The sequence below is a fragment of the Physeter macrocephalus genome, chromosome 18 (assembly GCF_002837175.3).
Source record: "Physeter macrocephalus isolate SW-GA chromosome 18, ASM283717v5, whole genome shotgun sequence".
NCBI classification, from domain to species: domain Eukaryota; kingdom Metazoa; phylum Chordata; class Mammalia; order Artiodactyla; family Physeteridae; genus Physeter; species Physeter macrocephalus.
Window position 1 is genome coordinate 31602229 of NC_041231.1, and position 26634 is coordinate 31628862.

Below are 26634 nucleotides of genomic sequence, written 5' to 3' on the forward strand. Positions count from 1 at the left end.
AAAAAGACAGAGCTGGGTTTGAGTCCTGCCTGTTTTGTGTTATTTGTGAGCTCTTATTTCCATTTCCTCATCTACGAAATGTAGATAAACCTGCTCTGTCTGCTTCTCAAGGTTGTTATGGGGCTCAACTGAAAGTTCTCCGTCAAGGGTAAAGCACTGTATCAATTTAAGGCATGAATGTTATTATTTCCTCTTATGAGTAACCAAGACTTTGCCCTACCCGCACTCCAACACTCTTTTAAGGTGTACGCTTCAGTGTTAAAGCAGTGGGTGAGCCTCTCTTTCTGGAATCGTGCCCTCTGCTAATCCAGATGCCGTCACTTACTAGCTGCAGGATGCTAGGGAAACTCCATGTCCCCCCTGAGCTCAAATTTCCCGACCATCAAACAGGGATAGCAGCACCTCCCTGATAGGGCCGTTATGAGGACTAAACCAGATAGCACACACAGCGTTGGGCACAGCAGCTAGCACTTAATAAGCAATCAGGAAGTCTTAGCTCTGTGGCTATTTTTAATTCCCTCTCCAGCCACCCCAACTCGAGCAGCTCTCCCCCAGAAAAACCCAACCTATATTTAAAAGAAAGTCTCTCCTTTATTCCCCAAACAGGGCTGGTTCAGTCCTGGCCAGGTGTTTGTACTAGACGAGTATTGCGCCCGAAATGGAGTCCGAGGGTGTCACCGACATCTCTGTTACCTCAGAGATCTGCTTGAACGGGCAGAAAATGGCGCCATGATTGACCCCACCCTCCTTCACTATAGCTTTGCCTTCTGTGCGTCCCACGTCCACGGGAACAGGTAAGCACATGTCCGGAGGTACTCCTTTAGAAATATTTTTTAAGGCACTGGCCATGGTTTATGACTGGTCCTGCTTTTAGGGTCATCTCCATCTCTATTCATCTCCATTCCCTCCGTAGTACAGACCAGTGGGCACGCGTGTGTGTGTGCGCGCACGCGCACCACACACACGCACCAGCCACACAAACACAAAAACCACACAGGTCTGAATTTCTTCTCCTTTCAAGAGACTTAACAGAAATGGCAAACAGGACTTGTAGAGTGGTCTCTGAAATTAGAACAATCTAGGCGCAAATCATGGCTCCTCCATTTGCTCTCCATGACCCTGGATGGTAATTAAACCCTCTCTGCCACTGTTTTCTCATCTGTAAAACAGGGATGATAGTGTCCTCATGGGGCTGTCAAGGGGATGCACGTGGATGTAAAGGGTTCAGCACAACGCCTGGGACATGGCAAGGGCTAAATAAGTATTTGCCTTTGTTGTTGCTATCATTCATTCCGTAAATATTTAATGATTACTTGTTGAGGGTCAGGTACTCTGCTGTACCTTCAGCGTGCATGGTGAGCAAAAACCAGACACCAAATGAGGGCATTGTTATATAGAGATTGGTTCTCTGAGAAAAAGGTCTAAAACTCCATGGTAGCAGTTAGTAAAGGAACACAACTCAGATGGGGTGGCAGGATGGCAGGAAGAACCTCCCCGAGGAATCGATGCTTGGCTGAGTGCTGAAGTAGGAGTTGAGTGGTTCCGGGCAAAAGGAGCAGCATCAACAAATGCTCTGCATAGGAAAAGCAAGAGCTGAAACAAGCTGGGTGAATCTGGAAGGCACAGACAATCATGACACTTAGAGTTTAACCACAGAGCTGGGAAGAACTTCAGAGATCACAGTGTAATCAACCCCCTCAGTTTATAGGTTTTATAGACAAGACCAGAACATCAGTTCTAACTCCATGCTAAGTACTTTCTTTCTTTAGACATTGCCCAGCTCCTGGAGGAAAAGTTCCGTGTTCTGAATAATGCAAGGCAGCAAATAATTTAAGAACATTACCATTTGGCTCTGAAGATGTGGAATAAGTTTCCACACTGTCACAGCCAGTTTCCTATCCCAGTGTATGTAGCCTCGCATTACTATAAAGACAAGCCTACATTACCCGGGACACCTCAACCAATAGCCAGGGAAGGCACACCCAAGGAAAACTAGGTATCTTCAGAAACCCAGCCTGTGATGAACAAGTTGCTGCTCTGCGGAAATTCATATGTGGGAGCATCCAGAACTGACTGCATTTTCTTTTAAATCAGAACTGTATCAGTCATCTTCATCTTTGCAAGCTATACAACTCTGAAGTGTCTGTGGGGTTGGTTCTGTGCTTTTCCTCTCTCTAGCACTGGTAGATTTTATGAGATGCAGCTTCAACATTTAGAGCTGGATAACAATAGCATTGTAGGTTTGAATATTCAACAGGCAACACGATTTTCATCACCTCCCATTGTTATAAGGTTTGCTAGCCCAGCACATGACCTTGCATTTGCATAAAAGATATTCATGAAACCTCTGATACCTGGGGACTATCTCTGCATAATTCAGCTTTTTATAAATATACACTTTGATGACTATCTGTTACAGCCTCTTGGACTGAATTCTTTAGAGAGAGAGAGAGAAGTTGCATTATATTCTCTGGGTTGTCACACTGTATTCTACATATGTTACTGAATAAGGAAGTGTTATAAAATAATGAAGTGTTTTTGTAAACTCCCTGGTAAACATCATCATGAATTATGATACACATTGTCTGGATTTCATATTGTAAGACTGCCACTTGATTCACAGTTAGGTTTATACATCTTGTCATGGAAACAGTTTTGGATTTCTTATTTTCAGTTCTGATTTTCCTTATGCAAGTTCGCATCTTTTTTTTTTTTTTTTGCTTATTATTTTAGTTTGAATGCATTTGCTCTTGCTCTTTGATGCATCCTTCTTTTTCTTTCTTTTGTTTGTGCATGTATGTGTGGTCTTGATTCTCCCATGGCTGGCCACACTCTCTGCATGCTCCATGCGACTACCCCTTCTCCAAAGGCAACAAATGCATGTGTACCTTAGTGGGCTGACACCAAATACAGACCCTGAAGGGAGCAAAACTCCCTCCCCGTCTGAACCAGAGGCTAAAAAAGATACCAAAAAGGAATCCAAAAAAAGAAAAAATCCCAAAACCCAGGCAAATCCAGAGCCCAAAAGGTAAGAAGTTATGTGTGTATTGGCTTGTGTTTTACGATGTCTGTGACCTTCTCTACCCCCCCATCTATGCTGCAACCTCCACCTTAGCAAACCCCAAGCTTTGTGTATTCCTGAAGTCTCTGTTCAAACGTGCACTTTTTAAAAAAATCCTAGCAATGGACAAAAATACCGTGTATTAGGACTGAATTTGAGTCAGGTATTTAGGGACACTTAAAACATATTTGCATTGAAAACAAAACAACTAATTGAGCAGTATGTAAACAGAATCATGAGTCAGATTGCTTTTTTTAGTGGCATCTAGTTAGGGGCCTGGTACCTTACCAAGTCATTCATAATAAGCAACCCGTGTTTAATAATTTTGAAATTATGGTTAAGAAGCAAATAAAATGGGTTGGCATAAGATGGGTTTATACATTTATAGTAGGTCCATCATTTTTAGCAAACCCTTTCAGTTCTACATTTATCTCATGAAAGAAATCCATCTTCAAATAATGGTTTATAATAAAGGCACAAAGTAATGTCTATCACTAAATTAATGACTCTTAGTAGAATCGTTTATATGATGAGGTCACTTTGAAAGCACTTTTAAGTTCTAAAATTTATACTGAGCCTGTCTTGTTTCCTGTGTCCTTTAGGGATGCTCTCTTTGTGAATTGGTAAAATGGCAAATCCGTGGCTTTTATTCCCTTTTTTTTTTTTTTTTTTTTTTGCGATACGCGAACCTCTCACTGCTGTGGCCTCTTCCATTGCGGAGCACAGGCTCCGGACGCGCAGGCTCAGCGGCCATGGCTCACGGGCCCAGCAGCTCCGCGGCATGTGGGATCTTCCCGGACCGGGGCACGAACCCGTGTCCCCTGCATCGGCAGGCGGACTCTCAACCACTGCGCCACCAGGGAAGCCCCATATTCCCTTTAAAAATAGATGTACAGTTATCTCCAGTGTTATCCTTATGTCCTTCTTCACCTTCCCTATCTCTCCCCAAATTAACATTGACATTTTAAAGTTTTGTTGTTGAGGTTTTGAAATGGATATTCTGACCCTGGCATTGCCGAACTACACAAAGTTCACAAGGAGGTATGCTGTATGTTTCAGCATGAATTTATTCACTTGAATATTTCTAAGTCGTAAAATATATACAGTTCACTTGTAGGCAGACCAAATGAAAATGCCAATTTTCACTTCCTAGAGAATGTAGCAGGCTGTCAATCAATGTGTGCAGGTCCAGTAGTGAAGGACAAAGAATGCCCCGATCCCATGTGGACACCTGTCTTCTGAACTTGTAATATACAAGGATGAAGGTGGAGTGGAGTTTTGTGTTTCCCTGTGAGGGTCAGACCGCAAGGTAGAAGTAGCTTGCAGCCAGTAAAAAAGTGCGTAGAGCGTTGTAGGTGCCTGAAGGAAGCCTCTCTGGCTGCTGTCCAAGGTGCTGCTTTTGGTGTGCTCAGCACTGAAGCAGAGCAGAGAGTAAATGGCCACACTTGTTGGAGCCTGACCTATTCCCTGTACCGTGAAAAACTACCGAAAAGGATTGTGAGTGGCACGTTGAAGCTTATACATATAAGGGTCTATGTTTGCGTTGCATTTTTAAAGGAAGAAGAAATCGCGATATTAAATATCAGTTGTGGGCTTCCCTGGTGGTGCAGTGGTTGAGAGTCCGCCTGCCGATGCAGGGGACGCGGGTTCGTGCCCCGGTCCGGGAGGATCCCACGTGCCGCGGAGCGGCTGGGCCCGTGAGCCATGGCCGCTGAGCCTGCGCGTCCGGGGCCTGTGCTCCGCAATGGGAGCGGCCACAACAGTGAGAGGCCCGCGTACCGCCAAAAAAAATAATAATAATAATAATAATAATAAAATAAAATAAAATAAATATCAGTTGTGTGGAATTCTGCAGTTTACAAAGTGCTTTCATACATTCTATGTCATTTGCTGTAACATTTTCAAAAAAATAATAATAATAATAATAAAATAAAATAAATATCAGTTGTGTGGAATTCTGCAGTTTACAAAGTGCTTTCATACATTCTATGTCATTTGCTGTAACATTTTCAGGTTAGCTACTTTGACACCCATTTTGCAGATGATGAAACTGAATTCTGTAAATTGAGGTGGCAAACCCAGGTATTCTGAGCCCAAAGCTCTTCCTCTTTGTACTACATCAGCACTGCACATAGATTCTAAAGATCTGAGTATTAGAGTTCTGCATAAATCTATGATTATCATATCTCACTTCTATACCTCAGTTTTCTCATCTGCAAAATGAGCACATAGAGCATCTGTAATATCCCATCAACCTCTAAAATTATCTTCCGTGGGTTATAATAACAAGTAAAATAGTCCATTGTTAGATTTCGTAAGTAACATTTAAATAAAATGAGGATAATTGCCACCATTTACTAAGTGTTTGCTATATGCCAAGCACTGTGTGAAGTGCTACTTACATATATTATCTCATTTTATACTTATTGCATCACTGTGAGATCTGTATTATTATTATCTTCACCTAACAGATGAGGAGTTTAAGGCTCAGATATATTCAGTCACTTGCTTCATAGCCAATACATGTGTGGGCTTAATTCAAACATGGATATTCTGACTTTGGAGCTTGGATTTGTAACCTCTCTGCCTTACTACCTGCCCAGCATTAGCATTTGTGTATACTGTGAGATGCAGATTCAGCCATTTGATATGATTTCAGCATTTCCAGGTGAGATACTCTAGCAGCCATCTGAATTAATTATAGACTTTTCCATTTTTGTCCTAAAGATGTCCAAAATCAGTTTGGCCCACCTGGTAATTTTGACCTTGTGGAAAAAGTCAGAGTGTATCTGGAGTTTTAGACCACCTACAAGGAGAGTCTCCTTTGAACACCAATGAACAGCCTTTTGGTACTGGAAAAAAAAAAAAAAAAACATTTTCCTACTTCTTTCACCAGGATGAACACTCTTTGCATGTGGAGAGGTTATCTATTCTTTGACCCACAATAAGAAGGAACTCATGACTCATGGAAACAAGTTGCCCTTTAACTGAATTTAACTGAACAATAGAATTCATTCCTATTGTCACCTCACAAACAACTTTAGATTAGGTAAAAAGTAGCTTTTTACCTAATTTTCAATATTTTACATATTAATAACTCAGCAGCCCCCTAGGTGAAGGCAGAGCCCGGCCCTACTGCAACTGGACATCATTAGTGCTTGCTCAGGTGCTGGTGACTGAGTTTATCCCACCTTCTTTGAAAACCTGTGCCCTGTCTCTGTGAATCACTAGGCCTACTTGAATCCAAAATATCTAATCCAAAGTAGACGTGTCTGGTCAATCAGGAAGGTGTTTGCTGTTCATAATTCCAAGCAGTGGGAGATATGGAACCATCACATGTTTGGAATCTTTTAGCATAGTGGTTCTTGACTGGGGGTGATCTCTTCCCCTGGGGACACTTGGCAATGTCTGGAGACATTTTTGATTGTCACACTGGGGAAGGGCGGTGCTGTTGTCATCTATGGGTAGAGGCCTGGTATGTTTCTAAATACCCTACAATGCACAGGGCAGCCCCCTGCAAACAAAACCCAAAACATCAAACTTCCAGGTGATGAGATGAAATTTCTCCTTTTTACTTGGATTTTGGTTTCTTTTACACAGACGTATTCTGTGTCTAAAGGCATGACACTGATTTTCAGCTTGTGCAGGGATTGTCACACTGTAGTGTGCATATAAATCACAGGCAGAGTTTGTTAAAATGGAGAGCATGAGGACCCATCCTCAAATAATTTCATTCAGCAAGTCTTAGATGGGGCCAAGCGTGTGCCCCATTAATCAGTTCCTCCCCACGTATTTCTAAGGCAGTTGGTCTGCAGATCCTACTTATGCAAGGCCTTGGTAGTCTAACTTGGCTGCACGTTGGAATCACTTAAAGAGCCTAAGAAATGTTGATGCCTTAGCCCCGCCTGCAGAGGTTCTGGTTTAGTTAGTCTGGGATATGGCCTACGCATCACGGTTTTAAAATCTTATATGTAGCGACATTTAAGAACCACTGATTGAGGGAACATTAGTTTGGACTAGCTCTTTAAAACTGAACCCATTTTCTCAAAGAGAGAGGGAAAGAAAAGGAAAATGTGGGTATGTTCAGCTGGTTGCACTTGGCGATCATCAGATCCACAGATGTAAATCGCTATATCTTCTAATTTTTAAATCAGCTCCTAAGGTTGCAGTACTTAATTTTCACCATAATATTTTTAGTATTCTTTCTAGATGACATTTAGATTAACATCACTTTGGTCACTGTCCCACAGTGACAAGGCAGTCAAACAGCTCCGATGATTGCAAGTTGCGTCAATGTTCCTTGGATCCCTTTATTATTGGGATTGGAAATTTTTCTCATTTACATTATTATTTAACATTTCTTGAATGCCAGTGCTGTTCTTCACATATGGCCTGCAGAGAAAGTACATTGTATCAGCAATTAACAAATCCATAATGCCAACGCCCCAATCCAAAGTAAGCTGCGTAGATTAATGAGTCTGTAAGCAGATGTAAGAGGGCATGAGTCCTAAAAATCTCTGAAAATGTGGCCAAGGATTCTTTTGGGAGATGTCTATTTGGAGCCAAGGTGCCACTTGTGTGCAGAGACCATGTGAACCCTGTGGCTTAGATCTGAGTAACTGAACACTCAGGTGGAGCTCACTTTTCTCCTCTGTTTCTCCATCAGCTTCCCTAAGTCAGTAAGTGGTTCCATCCGCCCAGTTGCCCAAGACAAAACCTTGGGCGCCATCCTTGATGTTTCCTCCCTCAGCACGTCCCAAGGATTCAGTTACCGTGCCCTGTCAATGCCCTTAAATATCTCTCAAGTCCATCCACTTCTCCTTCTCTTCGATGCCACTGCCAGAGTTCAGGTCTCTGTCTTCTCTCCCCTGGACCACAGCTTTATTGACCATGTCCTTGCCTCCAATGTGGGTCCCTCACTCCCAATCCATGTCACGTAATGATTTCCTTAATTTCTTTTTGGGGAATGCCTAGCTGGAAGTAAATGAGTCATTTTGCGTATGTATATTTTTCCTTCTTCTCCAATTTCTGCTTCCCTCCTTCCCTTCCTCCCTCTCTCTCTCTCCATGTTACACACACATACACCCATCATGACATTATGTCTGGTGCTTTTTAACTCTCCCTCCCCAAAAGAGAGAGAAAAGACGATAGCAGGGTAGTTCTCTTTTACCATCCTGTGAATACAGCAGTCTGGTAGCAGGCAGGCATGGGTGGGGGATGACAGTGGCATTCACATTCTTGGTCTCATGTTACACCCTGACACAGGCATTATTGCACTTGTGGACAGGAGCACGTGGCTGGTTGGCCTCCTCTCCCGGCTCTGAGCAGGTAGTGCTGGCCTTACAGATGTCTGCGTCATGCTCTCTAAATCCTAAAGAACCAGCTTCACCTAATCAGAAGGGCTTCTAAGAAGGAGAGGGAAAAAAGTCCAAACACATTTCAAGTAAAAATCTGCATCCCAGGAAAAACTTTTCTCTAGAGCTTATATTCTAACTTTTAACCCATGTGACTCTCCTCCTAAAGGAAATTTGTCCCATGACAATAGCATATTTTCCAGCTCAGACACAAAATCTTATAAAATGTGCTGCATCATCTATCTCATTGGTGCAGTCTCTCTGGCCCGTGACGACCCATCCAAGTAATGTGCATTTTCCTTCTAAAATTCCACCAGTGTGTCCTCATGCTGTGGTTATTAGATTCATTGGCGCAAAAACATATTTTCAGATGTCACACTCTATTTAGGTCGGGTAGGTGTGACACCCAAAAGCCACACATATTACTGCTCTGACCACTCAGAAATCTATACATAAGGTCATTGGGTGTTCAGGGTGGAATTAAAAACCTAATTGTCTACGTTTGCGTAGAAATAAAGGAACCCATCTCTTCGCTTAGTCCTCAAAAAGAAAAATCTATGTAATACAAATTTTGGAAATTGGTCCTTCTCCGGGGAAAGAAATGTGTACTTTCCTGCGATGCATACATTTGATACCATTTCTCTAATCATCTGTTGGGTTCTTGCTTCATTCAGTACCTGGGCAGAGCCTGAACCACTTTAACTGATGTCCTTGTGCCAATGACATCCACATTCTGTGAGATTGCTCAGAGGAAGGGACTTCTCCATCACTCCCATCCTTATAAGAGAACGAAGACACCTTCTGTTATTGTTGGGTTACAGCTACATATTTAGAAAAGCAGTAAACAAGTCAGAAAAGACTTGACTTGTGTATTTTTGCCCTCTCCTAGCCTCTTTTTCAAACTGACTAAAGCCAACCTCGAGAAGCTTCAGTGTGCATTTGTAATGTAGAAGCTGCTTGTGGCTGCTCCCTATCTTACTCTTTGTGATACAAACACTTGATATATTTGTTTTAGCAGCGTGTCTAAGCCCCAGGGCATCAGGGCATAATTAGAAAAGGCCATGGGCTGGAGGGAGAGGAGGAAGAAAGGGTAAGGCTGGGCTTTCATAATGAAGCGGTGACTACGGGGACGGGGACGTGAGAGTCCTAATTACAATTTATAATTAACCTAGAGATTATACATACCATCCAGAGGAGTGAGTGGGGATGTCTCCTTTTGAGATGATGATGCTTTGGTGCGGTCTTGAATGTGTAGTTATTAACCATTTGAAAGAACCAAAGGAAAATATTCCACACTAGGACCAAATTCAAAAGTATCATTCTGGAAGTTGTAAGGATTAAGATTTGCTAGAAGAACTCAGTTTTTTTAAAAAAAAGAGAAGTTAAGAAAGTGTGTTTGGTCTAAATGTTCTATTTAGGGACCATTACAGGGAACGGCTACTAAAATATTCTGTTCCACTGTGACCCTTTCAGCTCTCGTGTTTCTGGGCTGGAACGTTTTTGTAGCACGTAGGATTCAGTTATCATGCTTGTTTACGGACATTTTCATGGATCCGTAATGCGGTCTGCAGGCATGCATCCATTTGGAGAGAGAGAATATATCATGTTTACGGTGCCTGCACCGGCATATGCGGACATTTGCATTTGGAGAGAAAGTATATTCCCGCTTCAACTGGAGTTTTACCCTTTGTTGATAGTGATTGGAGCTTAAAGCTGGCTGTATGCAGAGAGGTGGACCAGACGCTCTTTCCCCTTTTGTTGAATTCACACATTCCTTTCTACACTGGATTCTACACTTGATCACCAAATAGATGCAATAGCAGAACACATCAATCATTGTATGCTTTGAATTAATTTAGTAACCTGACCTCTTGAAAAGATATCTTACCTTCCCGACGGAGGTTTTGTGGCCCGGCTTTCAACATAATGTGGAGAACCCTGGTAGCAGGATAATTAAATGCTAGGACTCTGTGTGCTCACCCGGGTGAGTAGCAACAATTTAAGGCCCCCAAAGAGGTCATTTCACTTTCACAAAACACAAGGTAGCTTGAATTCTTTGGCTCAGATGTTCACACTTAATTTCAAGCATCAAAATAAAGTGTTTCACATTAAAAGCCTTGTGCTTAATCATATTGGATTAATCCTACAATAGACATTAATTAACAAGCTCTAGCTCAGAAACATTTGAGGAAAGGGAGAAGAATTTGCATAACTAGTCCTAAAGTGTGGGCAGCCGGGTTAGGGTCATTTTAATCTGACAAAAAAAAAAAAAAAACCAAAAGAACCCAGAAAAACACAACTCTAGATGTATTATTATTTGTGACATGGCTCAAGATGGGAGGCTGTGAGGAGAGTGAAGATGACAGAACTGGTGCTAACCACCGTGACAAGAACTTGAAGAGCAGCCGACGTGACATCTTTCCTGTCGTGCTGCCGAAAATGTCAACTTTGTGAAGGACAGTGAGAAAATGGTTTGCCGAAAACTTGAAAGGTGGATTCCAGAGATGCCTGCTGTGTCAGATGCAATATAGTCTGTCGTGGCCCGAGAGACCCACTTTGGGCTTCGATGATGGCCTGCAGGTGGGAGAGCTTCCAGTCTTTGAGAGGGCTCCAAAAATGACTGCACTTGACCTGCATATTGTCTCAAGTTTGCAGGATCATGATATACAGAAAGTGAGTGGTTAGCCAGTGTGCAGTTAGGTGGAACCAGTGACCAGGGACCATATTTCCTTGTGTGTGTGTGTGTGTGTGTGTGTGTGTGTGTGTGTGTGTGTGTGTGTGTGTGTGAGTGTGTGTGTGTGTGTGTGTGTGTGTGTGTGTGTGTGTTGCTAAAGCTAGGTTCAAAGGTATCAATGCTTCTACTAAAATTGGGAGCCAGAGGATGTGTGCTTTATGAACTTACATCAGTTCCACATAAGTAACAAAAACTAACTCTGGATAATCTAAGCAAAAGAGAGTTCATGGGGATGATGCCAGGAGCCTCAAAAAAAAAAAGGGAGGGGGAAACTGGAATCGAGGCAGCAACAGAAAAGTAGGAAACAGTGGTCCAGTCCTTAACCTGCACATTGGAATGACCTAGGGATCTTTAACTTGACATGTGTAGGCCCTGCTGCAGACCCATTGAATCAGAGCTTGAGGGTGGGACCTCTCAAAGCTCTCTACTGGTTCTAAGATACAGTCAGAGATTAAGAACTACCGACCTGGGAGAACAAGCTGGGCAGGGCACAGCTGCTGAGACAGCAAACCCCACCAGTTTCTTTTATCCTTACATCATTTATGTGATATAAAGGTTCCGGGAACGAGAGTCCAGTTGAGTCCAGTTGAGTCCAGTCACTAAGATGTATAGTGACCACCCAAGGCAGGAGCTGGCCTGCAGGAAGCCTTCGGCATTGACAGCAGGAGAGTAGTCTCCTCAGTTTACGCACAATGCAGCCAAGGTCATTCCTCCAAAGGAAGTTCGAGTGCCCTTAGGAAGTGGCAATGGACCCTAAGAAGTGCAAAACCACCAGCAGAAAATGTATCAGTCAGGATACAAGAGGGCAGAGGATTCAGGCTCCTAGACACATGTTCTGAGTAAAGACACATCTCAGCCTGGGATTTGCTAGGTAGGAGTTTAAAAATCCAGCTTCAGCCCTCCTCTTCTCTCATTCTTTGTGATTCCTCAAGTGTTAGAAGTATTGAGAAAAGAACAAGATGCAGAGCCAGTTTTATGACAATTATAGAATCACCCCCAAATGTTTCCAAAACAGAGAAACAAAAGCATGGCTTCTGAGAGACACCAATACAGTTCTTCTACTTATTTTGCAGCCAGCACTGCTTGGAATGGCACCTAGAAAACAGTGCACATGCCATTTTTGGAAGGGGTTGCTAGCTTCATAAGTGGACCATATACTTCTTAGAGAAGATCTCTGGTTCCAAATTCACTCAATCCAAGGGAAATTGGGAACCCTGGATTCCCAATTCCAAAAATACCGTTTCATGCATTCAGCCACCCACCAAATATATTTTTGCTCTAAGACAGAGGTTCTCACAGTAAGGTTCCCTGAACCAGCAGTACCAGAGAACTTGTTAGAAATGCCAGTTCTCAGGTCCCACCCCAGATCTGTTGACTCAGAAACTCTGAGGTGCCCCAGCAGTCTGAGTTGTCGCAAGCTTTCCAGGTGACTCTGAGGCAGGCTCAGGTGGCCACTACTCAAGGGAAAGTATTTCATTGCTTCTGTGAGAACAGTGCTCCCTGTATATTGAACCAGGATTTTTCAGTTAGTAGATCCATAGACATCTACCAAAACCTGTACAATTAACATTGACAGATTATAGGGGTCAATGGAAGAGAAATCGATGTTTGACAGAATTTTCAATAATAACTATGAGAAATCAAACACCCCACAAAGGATATTTTTGCTTTTTAACTGATGGAGTGACAACCTGTGATCTTGGACAAATTATATTTTTCCCGCACATCGCTCCCTCAATTTGTAAAATAACACCCCCTGTTACCAGTATCATTTCAGAGCAATTCCGGCAATTACAAATAAATGTGCATTGGATGTCGAATTTATGTGTTTTATCACCTGTTTTTGTTTTTGGTGAACTCCGTACTATGTGTCTTACAGGCTCAGATTGGTTTGTTTCATTTATTTAAAATGAAACTATTCACACTGACATAGGCGATTAAGAAGGAAATTTAAGAAATGACAGTAATTTTTAGTTGTTTACCTTTTTTGAATAGGGAGATTAACGGTGTTCACAAAGTAGTTCAAGGAGACACAGAAGCCGCCATCTGATACCTTTAATAGTTATAAATGTGAATCATCAGAACAAAAGGGGAAAAAACATAATCCGATTTTATGTTTATAATACCCTTTGTAGTGAGAATTACAGGAAAGACAGGCACAGACTAAATGTTCAGTTTTTGTCATCTCAAACACAAATCTAAAAGCTGCCTTCTAATTGCCTAATTGTTTTAGAAGGCTTGTTGGGTAAGGAAGGAATGATTTTCTTCACAGAGAGGTTTATTTCCTCATAATGGCCACAAACATCTGTGGGCTGCCTATGTTAAATGGTTTTCAGGCTTTTTCCTGTGATCTATAAACTCTCTGAATTGTACCTTATATTTAATAACATTTTTCTCTGGCTTAATTCCCTGCTGAGAAACAAAATGCTTAAAATGGCTCGACTTTTCCCAAATCGATTGTGTGCATGTACACACGACAATTGTATAAACGTGTGTTCAGTGCATTAGCAAGCTGAATATTGTATAAACAAAATTCAAAAGCCACAGCTAAAGAAAGTTGTAGATTATAACAGACACATGAGACGTTACTACAGAAAGTGTCACATGTATTTCATGGGGCCAGTGAATTCATCCTGAGATTTAACTACAGATTTGTGGGCATTTTATGTTTAAATGATTTTTAAATAAACTTCGTAAATTAACATTTGAGATTTTTCCTGAAAATTTGAAACTAAGGACACGTGTATATATTCCAACAGCCTACCTGATATTTACCATTTTGCCTCTACGTTCAGGAGGGTGTGAAGAAATGGACTGTATAGCATTTTACTATATTTAGGGGTATTTTCTACAAAGTGGGTGAGGGGAAGTTTTTTCCTTTTTCAAGTAGGGCATTTTTAGTACTTAAAAAGAAGGGAAGCTGACCAATAAACCTCTAACAGGAGGTACACTGCTATCATTTGCCAAGTCTTTTGTGCAGTCAGACTGGTCTAGTACACAGGATTTTCCCAACTTCTGCTGGATCCTTGAGAAGGCCTATAAATAAGACCATTTGTTTGGTCTCAAGATGACTTGCGTTTGCAAACTGAAGAATGTTCCAATAGAAGTTTCATGGTGACGCACCAATCTGCAAACTGGCTCAGCCAGTAGTCAAAACAAGTCACTACAAGATCTGGGAGCTGAAGACTTTGAATGGGTCAGATTATCCTTCGTCTAATTTGGCACAGATAAATTTGGGCTATAAATATGCAGCCTTCCTTTGTATTTTCAACTTGAATGGGCCAAGGGAAATAAGGAAAATGTGTGTGAACCTATTGGTAATTCAGAAACATGAGAATACTGTGATTAAGCTGAAATTCACTTATTTATGCCAGGGTCATTCTTTTTATTAAATGAGCAGTAGTTCTCTGAATTGAAAAATAGCCTATGTGGTTAGTTCTTTTTTCCACCCTTATTGAGATATTAACATATACCATATGTAAGTTTAAGATGTACAATGGGATGATTTGATACGCGGATACATTGTAAAATGATTACTGCATAAGGTTAGTTTTGTATAATTACTCTGTGTGTGTGTGTGTGTGTGTGTGTGTGTGTGTGTGTGTGGATAACATTTAAGATCTACTCTCTTGACAGCTTTCAAGTAAATAATACAGTACTATTAATTATAGTCACCATAGGGTATATTAGATCCCCAGAACTTATTCCTCTTATAGCTGGAAGTTTGTAGATAACATTTAAGATCTACTCTCTTGACAGCTTTCAAGTAAATAATACAGTACTATTAATTATAGTCACCATAGGGTATATTAGATCCCCAGAACTTATTCCTCTTATAGCTGGAAGTTTGTACCCTTTGACCAACATCTTCCCATTTCACCCACTCCCCAGCCTCTGGCAACCACCATTCTCCTCTCTATTTCTATGAGTTCAGCTTCTTTAGATACCACATATAAGTACTATGTGTTTATCATACACATATCAGTGTTTACCTTACTGCCTCATTTATTTCGCTTAGCATAATGCCTTCTTTTTTGTGGCTGAATAATTTTCCACTGTGTATGTATCCTTTATCCGTTCAGTTCATCTGTCAATAGATAATATTGTCAATGAACAACATAGGTTGTTTCCCTATCTTGGCTATTGTAAGCAATGCTGCAGTTAACATGGGGGTGCAGATATATCTTCAAGATAGTGATTTTCCAGATGTAGAGAACAAACGTATGGACACCAAAGGGGGAAAGTGGAGGGTGAGGCGGGTGATGGTGGTGGGATGAACTGGGAGACTGGGATTGACATAGATACACTAATATGTATAAAATAGATAACTAATAAGAACTTGCTGTATAAAAAATAAATAAATAAATAAATGAGGAAAAAAAAGATACTGATTTCCTTTTTTTCAGATACATATACATGCCCAGAAGTGGGATTGCTAGATCGTTTCGCAGTTTTATTTTTAATTTTTGAGAAACCTCCATACTGGTCTCCATAGTGGCTGCACCAGTTTACCTTCCCACTAACAGTGCAGGAGGGTTCATTTTTCTCCAAAGCCTCTCCAGCACGTATTTGTTGTCTTTTTGTTTTGAGAACAGCCATTCTGACAAGTGTGGGGTGATATCTCACTGCAATTTTGATTTGTATTTCCTTGATGATTAATGATGTTGAGCATCTTTTCATGTACCTAATGGCCATTTGTATGTCTTCTTTGGGAAAGAGTCTATGTCCTCTGCCTATTTTAAATCAAATTATTTGGGGGTTTTTCTATTTTTTATGAGTTTCTTCTATATTTTGAGTATTAACCCCTTATCAAATAGATGGCTTGCAAATATTTTCTCTCATTCCATAGGTTGTCTCTTTTCTTTTTTAGCAATAACAACAGCAAACATTTATAGAGCACTTATGTGCCAGGGGATTTGTATGTGTTATCATGTTCCATGTGCTAATTAACCCTTATAGAAACCCTCAGGAAGGAATGTTTTTATCCCTGTTTGACAGATAAGGAAACTGAGTCTCAAAGAAGTCACAAACTATTAAGTGAGAAATCCAGCTTTAGGTGTTAGGCAGCTGTAGGTTGTCTTTACATTTTGCTATGCAGAAGCTTTTTAATTTGCTAAAGTGTCACTTTTTTTGTCTTATCTATTTTGCTTCTGTTGTTTGTGCTTTGGTGTCATATTCAAAAAAATTATTGCCAAGACCAATGTCAAAGAACTTTTCCTCTGTATTTCCTTCTAGGATTTTTGCAGCTTCAGGTCTTACATTTAAGTCTTTAATCCATTTTGAGTTCTTTTTTGTGAATGTTCTGAGATAAGGATCCAATTTCATTCTTCTGCTTGTGGATATCCAGTTTTCCCAATGCCACTTATTGAAGAAACTATCATTTCCCCATTGAGTATTCTTGGCTCCCTTGTCAAATATTAGTTGACCATACATGCAAGGGTTTATTTCTGGGCTCTCAACCCTGTTCCATTGGTCTATATGTTTGTTTTTATGCCAGTACCAGACTGTTTTGATAACTACAGCTTTGTAATATAGTTTGAATTCAGGACTTGTGATGCCTCCAACTTTGTTCTTTCTCAGGATTCCTTTGGTTATTTGGGGCTTTTGTTATTTTTTTTTTTCTATTTTTAGGATTTTACAAATTTTAGAATTTTTTTTTTTTTCTATTTCTTTGAAAAAAATCCCACTGGAATTTTGATAGGGATTGCATAGAATTTATAGATGGCTTTGGGTAGTACAGACATGTTAAGTATATTAATTCTTCCAATCCATGTACACAAGATATCTTTCCATTTATTTGAGTTTTCTTCATTTTCTTTCATCAAGGTCTTGTAATTTGTACAGTGTCTTGTAATTTGTTCTTTAGTTAATACATGAATGGTGAAATTAATCCGAACATCTGTAGTTATAAGCTGGAAAGTGAGTCATTTAACAGCATTTACCTCTGGGAAATATAGACACTTACAGGATTCATGGTTTTCATAGGAGTTTGTGTGCATAGTTCAGGAGTCCCAGACATAAGTGCCGACAAGAGAGACAGGTAATGTAAATTAGAGATATGGACCAGGAGAGTGCCCGCCCCAGCTAAGGAAGAAGCTGTTTGTTTCCCCTCTCCAATTAATGCCAGCTGTTCCAAATTTGTGAGAGAATTGTATCATAAAACTTTCCTAATATAAAAAATGTTGGCAAGCAGTTCAAAATTTCAAAAGGCTGTGAGCCAAACAGAGCAGGTCTAGAGGTTGGCTTTAACCTGCAAGCCACCCCTTTGTACATTTTACCATTTCACAATAAATGAGCGACAGTTCTGCAAATGTCTCCAAATGATAACCTCAAAATACCCCATCCCCTCTAGTCGCTGGCACTGAAAAGCAGGACTTCTCCTAAAGTCACATCGATCACTGTAGTTGTTCTTCTAAAATGGACAGTTTCCTCCTGCTAGAGATTTGATTTGATGGTGTCAGCATATGAGGTTCCCGTCACCTCATGACATGTCTTCTTTCAGGCCTGATGGAATAGGAACTGTGACTGTTGAAGAAAAGGAACGTTTTGAAGAAATCAAAGAGAGACTCCGAGTTCTGTTGGAAAATCAGATTACACATTTTAGGTAAGGATCTGGGGTTAAAGGGCTTTTTAGGAGGATGAGATGGGGGAGGGGCAAATTAAGGGCTTGATTTTCTAAAACTGTAAATCTATCAGAGACACACTAAATATTAGAAATAGCTGAATGAGGACCTACTGGATAGCACAGAGAACTATACTCAATATTTTTTAATAACCTATAAGTGAAAAGAGTCTGAGAAATAATATATGTAATATATATATAATATATATATATATACACATAACTGAATCAGTTTGCTATACACCCGAAACTAACACAACATTGTAAACCAACTATACTTTGGTAAAAAAAATAAGAAATAGCTGAATGAAAAAGCCAACCAAGACAGTGTTCCCCAATATCCAGGAGACTTTGAAATCTTAAGTTCATTTTATTTCCACTGAAAGAACAAAGCCCTCTTTGTGTAAGCTGACCCTGATCATCAATCTATCTAAAAAATCTACTAAAATGGTGAATTTGACGCTTCTTCAAGGTTTTTAAATACAACAGTGAAAACTTCTGTGAATCAGTTCTCACAGGGAAGGAAGGCAGTGGTACCCAGAAGAGCATCCCCACCTTCTCCATTACCTGAAAACAGGACTAGTGGGCTATGTGGGGAAAGAAAGAATCTTGGTTCAGACTTGACAGACTGATCATGCACTTCCCCACACTCTCGAGACAGCTCGCGGGTCTGGGCTTGAACCTTGCACCACACAGCCCACTTCTCCCTTAGAGTAAATTAGATATTTTTAATGCTGCACTGGTGGTTCTGTACCAGAGATCTTGGAATAGGAGCTCATCAATAGTAAGAGCATTTATAATAGCATAGTAAGTAGTTCCTATTTATTAAATGCTTCCTGTGTACTACATAGCGAACTAGAGGCTGGATAAGCATGAACTCATTTTTTTTTTTACTCTCAGGACAATTTGTAAGGTACTTATTGTAATTCCCGTTGAAACAAGGAGTACACCGAGGTTGAGAGAAGTTAAGTAACTTGCCCCAGGCCCCTCGGCCAGCAAGTGGAAGAAATGGCATACATACATAGGATAGTCGGGGTTTCAGTAGCCCATCCTGTTCCTTTTGTACCATGAGGAAGAGTGTCTCGAAAGGCTTATGATAGCCTGAAATAGTTACTAGAACTCTTAGTGGTACCTGACATAGGTACCGTCTGTGCCATCAAAAACCTCCTGGATAAATCTTTACTGGTCATACACTCTATGCTAGATACATTGCCAATAGCAAAAGATCAAATAACAATTAAAAAATACAATCAAGGAAGGACAATTAGTAGAATCATGAATTTGCTCAAAATACACTCCTGTATTTCCTGTCTTAATCCTCTGGAGATTTAGGTCAGTGTGTTTCAATTTTAGCCTGTTTCAACTAATACTGTTTAATGCCAGTCTGGTCTCAATAATTATATATAAGGTCACATTTGAGCTAACAAATGGTTCTCCTTCACAACAGAAATCTAAACAGAGCCTTATGTCATCACTGGAAATATTCTTTTCTGCTGCAGACATTTGCAGAGTCTCTCTTTAGTCATTATTCACACATACACATATATACATTATATACACACATATATGGTGTGAATTCAGATTAGCATAACACAACGTGACAAAATAAAAAGCATTTTCTGTTCCTGAGAGGGAGTTGCCATAGGAATCAAGTTACAGCATATTTCATTCTAAAATGTAATTGATTCAGGCAACCTGAACATTTTTCTGTCTTTTTTAGGTATTGCTTTCCATTTGGTCGACCTGAAGGTGCTTTGAAAGCTACCCTCTCACTCTTGGAAAGGGTAAGAATGAAAGTAAAAGACAAATGATATATACACAGAGACATAAACATCATGGTAATTAAATATTGTGGTTGAATGGCCTAGTTTGTCATTTCTAAAGGATTTGTTTACCATTCATCAAATACCAGAATAAATATAAAGAAATTGCCAAAATTCTACATAGTTTATCTCCAGACTCTCAAATAGTTAGGATATATCGAAGATACGCTCCTTGCCCTTCCATGATTCCTGGACAGGCTTTGACATCCTAACTGTGCACTGGAATTTTTTATTTTCTCTTTAACAATGGCGCTCAATCCATGTTAAGTTGCAAAGAGGCATTCACAACTAATTTTAAACTGAATTCTTTAAACGTAAATGAGTAACACATTTCGTTGAACCATCTTAAGAACCTAGTTTTTCCACCTATAGGTCTTGATGAAAGATATTGTTACCCCAGTACCACAAGAGGAGGTAAAAACAGTCATCCGTAAATGTCTAGAGCAGGCTGCTTTAGTCAACTATTCTCGGCTGTCAGAGTATGCCAAAATCGAAGGTAAGGCCCCCTTCTGCCCCCAATTTTTAATTTAAATTTTGGTATGCCTCCCTAGGGAAGTCTCTCTCTTTTCTGATGGGCACCAGAAAACAGTGGCCCATCTCTGTATGTTAAGCTGAAACTTGAAAGCACTTGAAATGGGATAGCTTCCTCAGCTGTGGCCACATAAATGATTGAAGGCACAGGGACTCAGGAAACGGTCTTCGTAGGGAAGGATTTTGAATATAGGATGTTATCAGACAACTAAGGTCCTTCCAAGAGGCTGTGTTGGCCCTGACTTTGCTCTGTGGCTCATGTTTTTCTATGAAAGAGTTCTGTAGGGTGGCTACCTTCTTTAAATAGAGGAAAACTAAACAGTTTGTTGTCCACTGTTGATAGCATTGGAAGTAAAACAGGAATTGAATAAAGCAACATCAAGATTTTGCCTAACTCTTTCTTGTCTCTTGAACGTATCTTGTCTCTCGGTAGCTTTTCAAACTTGATGGCAGGTTAGTATTCGGCTGTCTCTGATGGCTCCTGGTTTGCTTTAGATCTTATTCAATCTTGTTACTCCAAACCTAAGATGGTTGTTATCACTGCCCTCTCAAGTTTTAGGGAAGTGGTCACTAATGACCAAGTAATCGCCCAAAGGCACTTTGAGTCCACTCTACTTGAGAAGATATGGTTCTTTGGGACCTGTTCATTTGCAAAGGTATTAATCACTTTTCATTGTTACCCTGTTGGCTGCTATAGGGTGATTTGAAAACCACACCCAACTTGACCGTGGTGTAAGTGTATAAATGTGGAAGTTCTGTGTGCAAAACTCAATGTGTCCGCATTCTGGAATCTGATGTTCTCTCATGTGAAACACCCAAGCAAAACCAGCAAATACCCTTAGTCTGCCTTCAGGACATGACTGGGAAAAAAAAAAATAAGAGAGACCTAATCAACTACCAAAACCCCATCACTTACCCTGCCAAAGTCCTTGTTTCCTTAGAGAATTAGGTTAAGATCATGTCAAATACACAGTGTTCTGTACATTCCATGTCCGCCCTCTCTCAATTTTGTCTGTCTGACAATGCAAATTGTGTACCAGTGGTAATGAATTCGTTGTTATGCATCCAGGGAGAAACACTTAAGAATTGGGCACTAAAAGGATGTTTATCAACTCTTGACTTGGTAATGAGTGACAAAAATAGAGGAACAAGGAGATCGTTACAGGGCTATATTAGCAAATAATTATTCCAGCATTTACCTTCCCAGGACATAATGATTGGTTGTATTTGTTAAAGTCAGCCGGGTACCTAGTAATTCTAGGCCAGGCCAGGGATGGGATGGGATCAAGAAACGTTCTGTTGCCACGTCTGCTGCCTCATGTGTAGGTCTTGGTCTAGCTATGACTAGTCTTTTGGTAAGATCTGCTCTCTTCTTTCAGATAAATATATCCAAAACCAAACTTTAAGATCTGTAAGTAAAAATGCATTCATTTCTGAAGTAGATCAGCTGGTCTGTAATTTCCTTTTGTGCCTCAATTCTTCTTGGTTGTGTTAAGTATCTTTTGCACTGTGACTTTTAGGGCTGGGGATTCTTTGAAGAAACCAATCTTTTGTTTCCAACTCTCTTTTCAGAGAAGTACCTCATTCCACACTACCTGCTCTCTTCTGCTTCTCTCCTTCCTTGTCCGTGATTGGCTCAGCCACTTTTTGACGTTACCCCTGCAAAAGTGGCTGTGACACCAATTTCAAAGCATGCTGGGATTGTTAATTCAAACAACCCAACATCCTCTGGCTGCATGTATCAGGTTTTCTTTCATGAACATAGTCCACCATAGGCTGAGACATGGCAGCTTTAAAGATATTACTACCAGACAACTTTCTTTTACAAGGTCTGGTCCTACCCCCGGCAAAGAAACCTTGCATTTTGACATTTGAGATTCTCTGTGACCATTAACAGCTTAGTTCCTTGAGAATGTTGGAAAGAAGTTGTAGTAATATTGCTGGAGACTATGTTTATGAAGAAATACCTCAAGAGCCTTAGATACTAAAGTCTGAAATCCTTAGTATCTTGGAGCCTTCAATCAATGAAATTCTGTTTCCCTTTATTCATGATGTTTTTGGTCATTGTATTCTTGCAAATAATTCTAAAGAGACGTGTAAAATCATGGTCACAATCTCTCTCGTGACTCACGGCATGCTGAATGGTTAATCCAGTAGATCTCCAATTTTGAAACTCCTTTTTCTTTTATTCTGTGTTTATCCCAAAATATTCTGTGGCTATTTTCCTTTGAGCTAATGTAACATTTTCCTCTAACCTATGACCTATAACCTCTTGACCTCTGACCTAAGCCTCTTGCATGCCCAAATCCTCTTTTATAGGGAAAAAGAGAGAAATGTATGAGCATCCTGTCTTCTGCTTGGCCTCCCAAGTGATGGATTTAACCATTCGTGAGTACCTACCACCTCCTCGCCATGCTGTCTTCACTCTTTCTGTTTTCATTATTTCAAGAAAATTCAGATCCAAACCAACTCACTCTCCTTGCTTCAAGTTTTTTAGCATTGGCTTGTCTGTTGATTCTGTCTGTGAAACCCAGTGTGAGAAGTCCAGTCACTTTTATCAGCCTAACACAGGTTAGAAAATTAAGCCATTTGTTTGTGATAAACTCAGATTTGTCTGTAAGTTTTTCAGTTATTCTCTGTCTGTGACCTGAATGCATTTTTACTTTGCTTGTGTGTAACCCCAATTTGTAAAGTGCTTGTCACTGGTACACAATCAAAAGGTAGCAGCTAGGTGGGGAGCAATGTGTTAGGTGTCAGATAAAGGACAGTTGGGGCAAAACCGTGCTTTCTTTTCCATGTTTAAGATGTCAAACTGTTGTGGGTAGATCACACAGGGTGGTCCATTCTCTGTAAAAGTTAGATCTTATATGCCTCCTGTCTGTTCTCGCAAACTGGGAAGATTTTTCTTGTTCTTTCTGGAGATTTGGAGTTGTCCTCGTCCTCTAAGCTCTGGCTAGAACATATGATTTAGTTGTCACTTGGAGAGTTCATGTATGTTTCACAGCTTGATTTCACATTAAACTTAATTTGACTAATTTTCTATTTGTGCAGCATTGACCCCACACTTCTGGGCGGTGGGAACTCAAGGGCAACTTCTTCTTTCCAATATCATGTATCACACATAAGTGGGGGGCATTTTGGTTCACTTGCTCATTAATCCTTGCATATGTGTTCTTGTTTCTCTCTCTCTTCTCTCCTTGTTGTGCTTTCTCTTTCAAATAGAGAATCAAAAGGACGCAGGTGAACCAACTGTATATGCATTATAAACCATCAGGACTGTTGAGTTATATTTAGTTTTTGTTTCTGTTTTTGTTTTTTAATAGCTCCTTAACGTATGTACTCCCAAAGACTGATGTGGAGTTGTAGTAATACTTAAGGAGTTAATTTGTGCTGTCTAACTACATCTCATGCCCACTAGATGTTGACCTCTATAGAGCAGAATTTCTGTAAAGGCATAAGTTTTGAAGGAACAGAACCCTGGTTTGCTGTGGAGCTTCATTTCATCTTTGGTTTCAGGATTCCAGTGATTTGGCCTCGTGCTTTTTAAAAAAAAAAAAAAAGTGACTGAAGCAAACTAATCTTCCTCTTTGTTTTTCATTTCTTTTTCCTGTTTTCTGCCCTATTGAGAAGTTTGTGTTCTTTGATGAATGTTTCTCGGCCAAGGCAGAGAGGAGTTGTGTCTGTGTTGTTCTTGTATGTATCACGTGATGAGGCAGGATGCACACACAGGTGGCTAAACAGGGGCCATTGCTAGAAGTTTCACGAGAGGAAAGCCCTTAAATGTTTTCGGGCTTTGGCAATTTCCTTCTTGTTTGGTCCCCAAACATCTGAGTATATTTTGAGGAAAGCTCAAACTTAAAACTTTAATAAATATATAGTATGGACCATGGTTTTAAGGTCTAAAGGATTCTCCAAAGATAATTATCATCTGATTAGAATTGAATGCATTTCCAATAAGTTCAGAAAGGATTTTTGAGCACGCGCCAAGCACCAGGCTAGCAATAAGTATTTGAAGACTCGCAAACCTGTGTTCAAGGCATACAGGCCTTTATCTTCCTCGAAGGAAAGGTGTTCATTTATTCATTCACTCATTCATTCATTAGACAAGCGCTTAGTGGGAGACTGCCATGTGCCAGGTACAGTGGTAAAAGCCAGGGACTATGTAAACAAGAGGAAACAGCTGTTACCCTTATGGAGCATACGTAAATAGGTGCATACGTGTAAATTACAAATTCAGTATGCAGCAACACCGATTGGTATAGAGTTGTATGTAAGAGGGTCTTGTCAGAAAACCACGGAAGTCTTCACAAGAATGGCAAGCTTGGAATTCGTCTTGAAAGATGAAATAGAATCAGTGAAAAGGAGGTGGGATTGGAAAGTGGAGAGTCACCCTAGATAAAGAGAGTAATATGTGCAAATACATAAAACCGTAGAGTTAATAAAAATAGCTAAAGCTTATTAAGTGTGTATTACACTCCAGGTACAACTCTAAGCACTTTATGTATATTCACTCATTTAATCCTCAAAACCCCTTCTGAGGTAGCTACTACTATTATTCCCATTTTAGAGATGAGCAAAATGAGATATGGAGAGGTTAAATAACACACTCCTAGAAGATTAAGTGAAGCTAGAGTCTTCTTAAGAGTAAGCAGAGCTGGGGTGCCCAGGCATGTAACAGCCTGAACGCGTGATGTGGTCAGCGCCAAGGTCCTCATGGGAAAAAAAAAAGAACAAAAAGAAAAATAGCTGGGCAGGCCTTCAAGATGACGGAGGAGTAAGGCGTGGAGATCACCTTCCTCCCCACAAATACATCAAAACTACATCTACGTGTGGAACAGCTCCTACGGAACACCTACTGAATGCTGGCATAAGACCTCAGACTTCCCAAAAGACGCCCTCAGGTGACCTACAGACAGAGGTGGGGCCAAATCCAAAGCTGACCCCCAGGAGCTGTGACAAAAAAGAAGAGAAAGGGAAATCTCTCCCATCAGCCTCAGGAGCAGAGGATTAAATCTCCACAGTCAACTTGATGTACCCTGCATCTGTGGACTACCTGAATAGACAACGAATCATCGCAAAATTGAGACGGTGGACTTTGGGAGCAACTATAGCCTTGGGGTTTGCTTTCTGCATCTAATTTGTTTCTGGTTTTATGTTTATTTTAGTTTAGTATTTAGAGCTTATTATCATTGGTAGATTTGTTTATTGATTTGGTTGCTGTCTTCCTTTTTTTAAAAAAATATATATTTTTTTCCTTTTTCTCTTTTTCTGAGTGTGTATGTGTATGCTTCTTTGTGTGATTTTGTCTGTATAGCTTTTCATTTGCCATTTGTCCTAGGGTTCTGGATGTCCAGTTTTTTTGTTTGTTTTGCTTGTTTGTTTTTTAGTATAGTTTTTAGCTCTGGTTATCATTGGTAGATTTGTTTTTTGGTTTGGTTGCTCTCTTCTTTCTTTCTCTCTCTTTTTTTTAATTACTTTTTTACTTCTTTATTTTTAATAATTTTTTTCTATTTTAATAACTCTATTTTATTTATTTATTTATTTTCTTTCCTTTTTTCTTTCTTTTTTTCCTCCCTTTTTTTCTGAGCCATGTGGCTGACAGGGTCTTGGTGCTCTGGCCAGTGTCAGATCTGAGCCTCTGAGGTGGGAGAGCTGAGTCCAGGACACTGGTCCACCAGAGACCTCCCGGCCCCATGTAATATCAAACGGCGAGAGCTCTCCCAGAGATCTCCATCTCAATGCTAACACCCAGCTCCACTCAATGACCAGCAAGCTACAGTGCTGGACACACTATGCCAAACAACTAGCAAGACAGGAACACCACCCCACCCATTAGCAGAGAGGCTGCCTTAAATCATAATAAGGTCACAGACACCCCAAAACACACCACCGGACGCAGTCCTGCCCACCAGAAAGACAAGATCCAGCCTCATCCACCAGAACACAGGCACTAGTCCCCTCCACCAGAAAGCCTACACAACCCACTGAATCAACCTTACCCAGTGGAGGCAGACACAAAAAACAACAGGAACTACGAACCTGCAGCCTGCGAAAAGTAGACCCCAAACACAGTAAGTTAAGCAAAATGAAGACAGAGAAATATTCAGCAGATGAAGGGGCAAGGTAAAAAACCTACCAGACCAAACAAATGAAGAGGAAATAGGCAGTCTACCTGAAAAAGAATTCAGAGTAGTGATAGTAATGATGATCACAAATCTTGGAAATAGAATGGAGAAAATACAAGAAATGTTTAACAAGGACGTATAAGAGCTAAATAGCAAACAAACAATGACGAACAAAACAATATATGAAATTATAAATTCTCTAAAAGAAATCAATAGCAGAATAACTAAGGCAGAAGAATGGGTAAGTGACCTGGAAGATAAAATAGTGGAAATAACTACCACAGAGCAGAATAAAGAAAAAAGAATCAGAAGAATTGAGGACAGACTCGGAGACCTCTGGGACAACATTCAACACACCAATATTCAAATCCTAGGGGTCCCAGA

The 26634-nt window shown here is 40.3% G+C and overlaps 1 protein-coding gene across 8 annotated transcripts in view; it reads left to right on the plus strand.

Annotated features, from left to right (window-relative positions):
* CADPS (calcium dependent secretion activator) overlaps positions 1–26634 on the plus strand; it is a 489257-nt gene that overhangs the window by 340554 nt on the left and 122069 nt on the right. For 3 of the 8 annotated variants that reach the window (XM_024124107.1, XM_024124110.1, XM_024124111.1), the window contains 4 exons: positions 607–794; positions 17652–17753; positions 19492–19555; positions 19967–20090. In XM_024124107.1, the coding sequence (XP_023979875.1) occupies positions 607–794; positions 17652–17753; positions 19492–19555; positions 19967–20090 (478 nt within the window). Of the gene's footprint in view, positions 1–606; positions 795–17651; positions 17754–19491; positions 19556–19966; positions 20091–22444; positions 22514–23347; positions 23366–24402; positions 24426–26634 lie in introns of all 8 variants that reach the window. The other 5 variants (XM_024124105.1, XM_024124104.1, XM_028479465.1 and 2 more) reach the window with 3 other exon arrangements.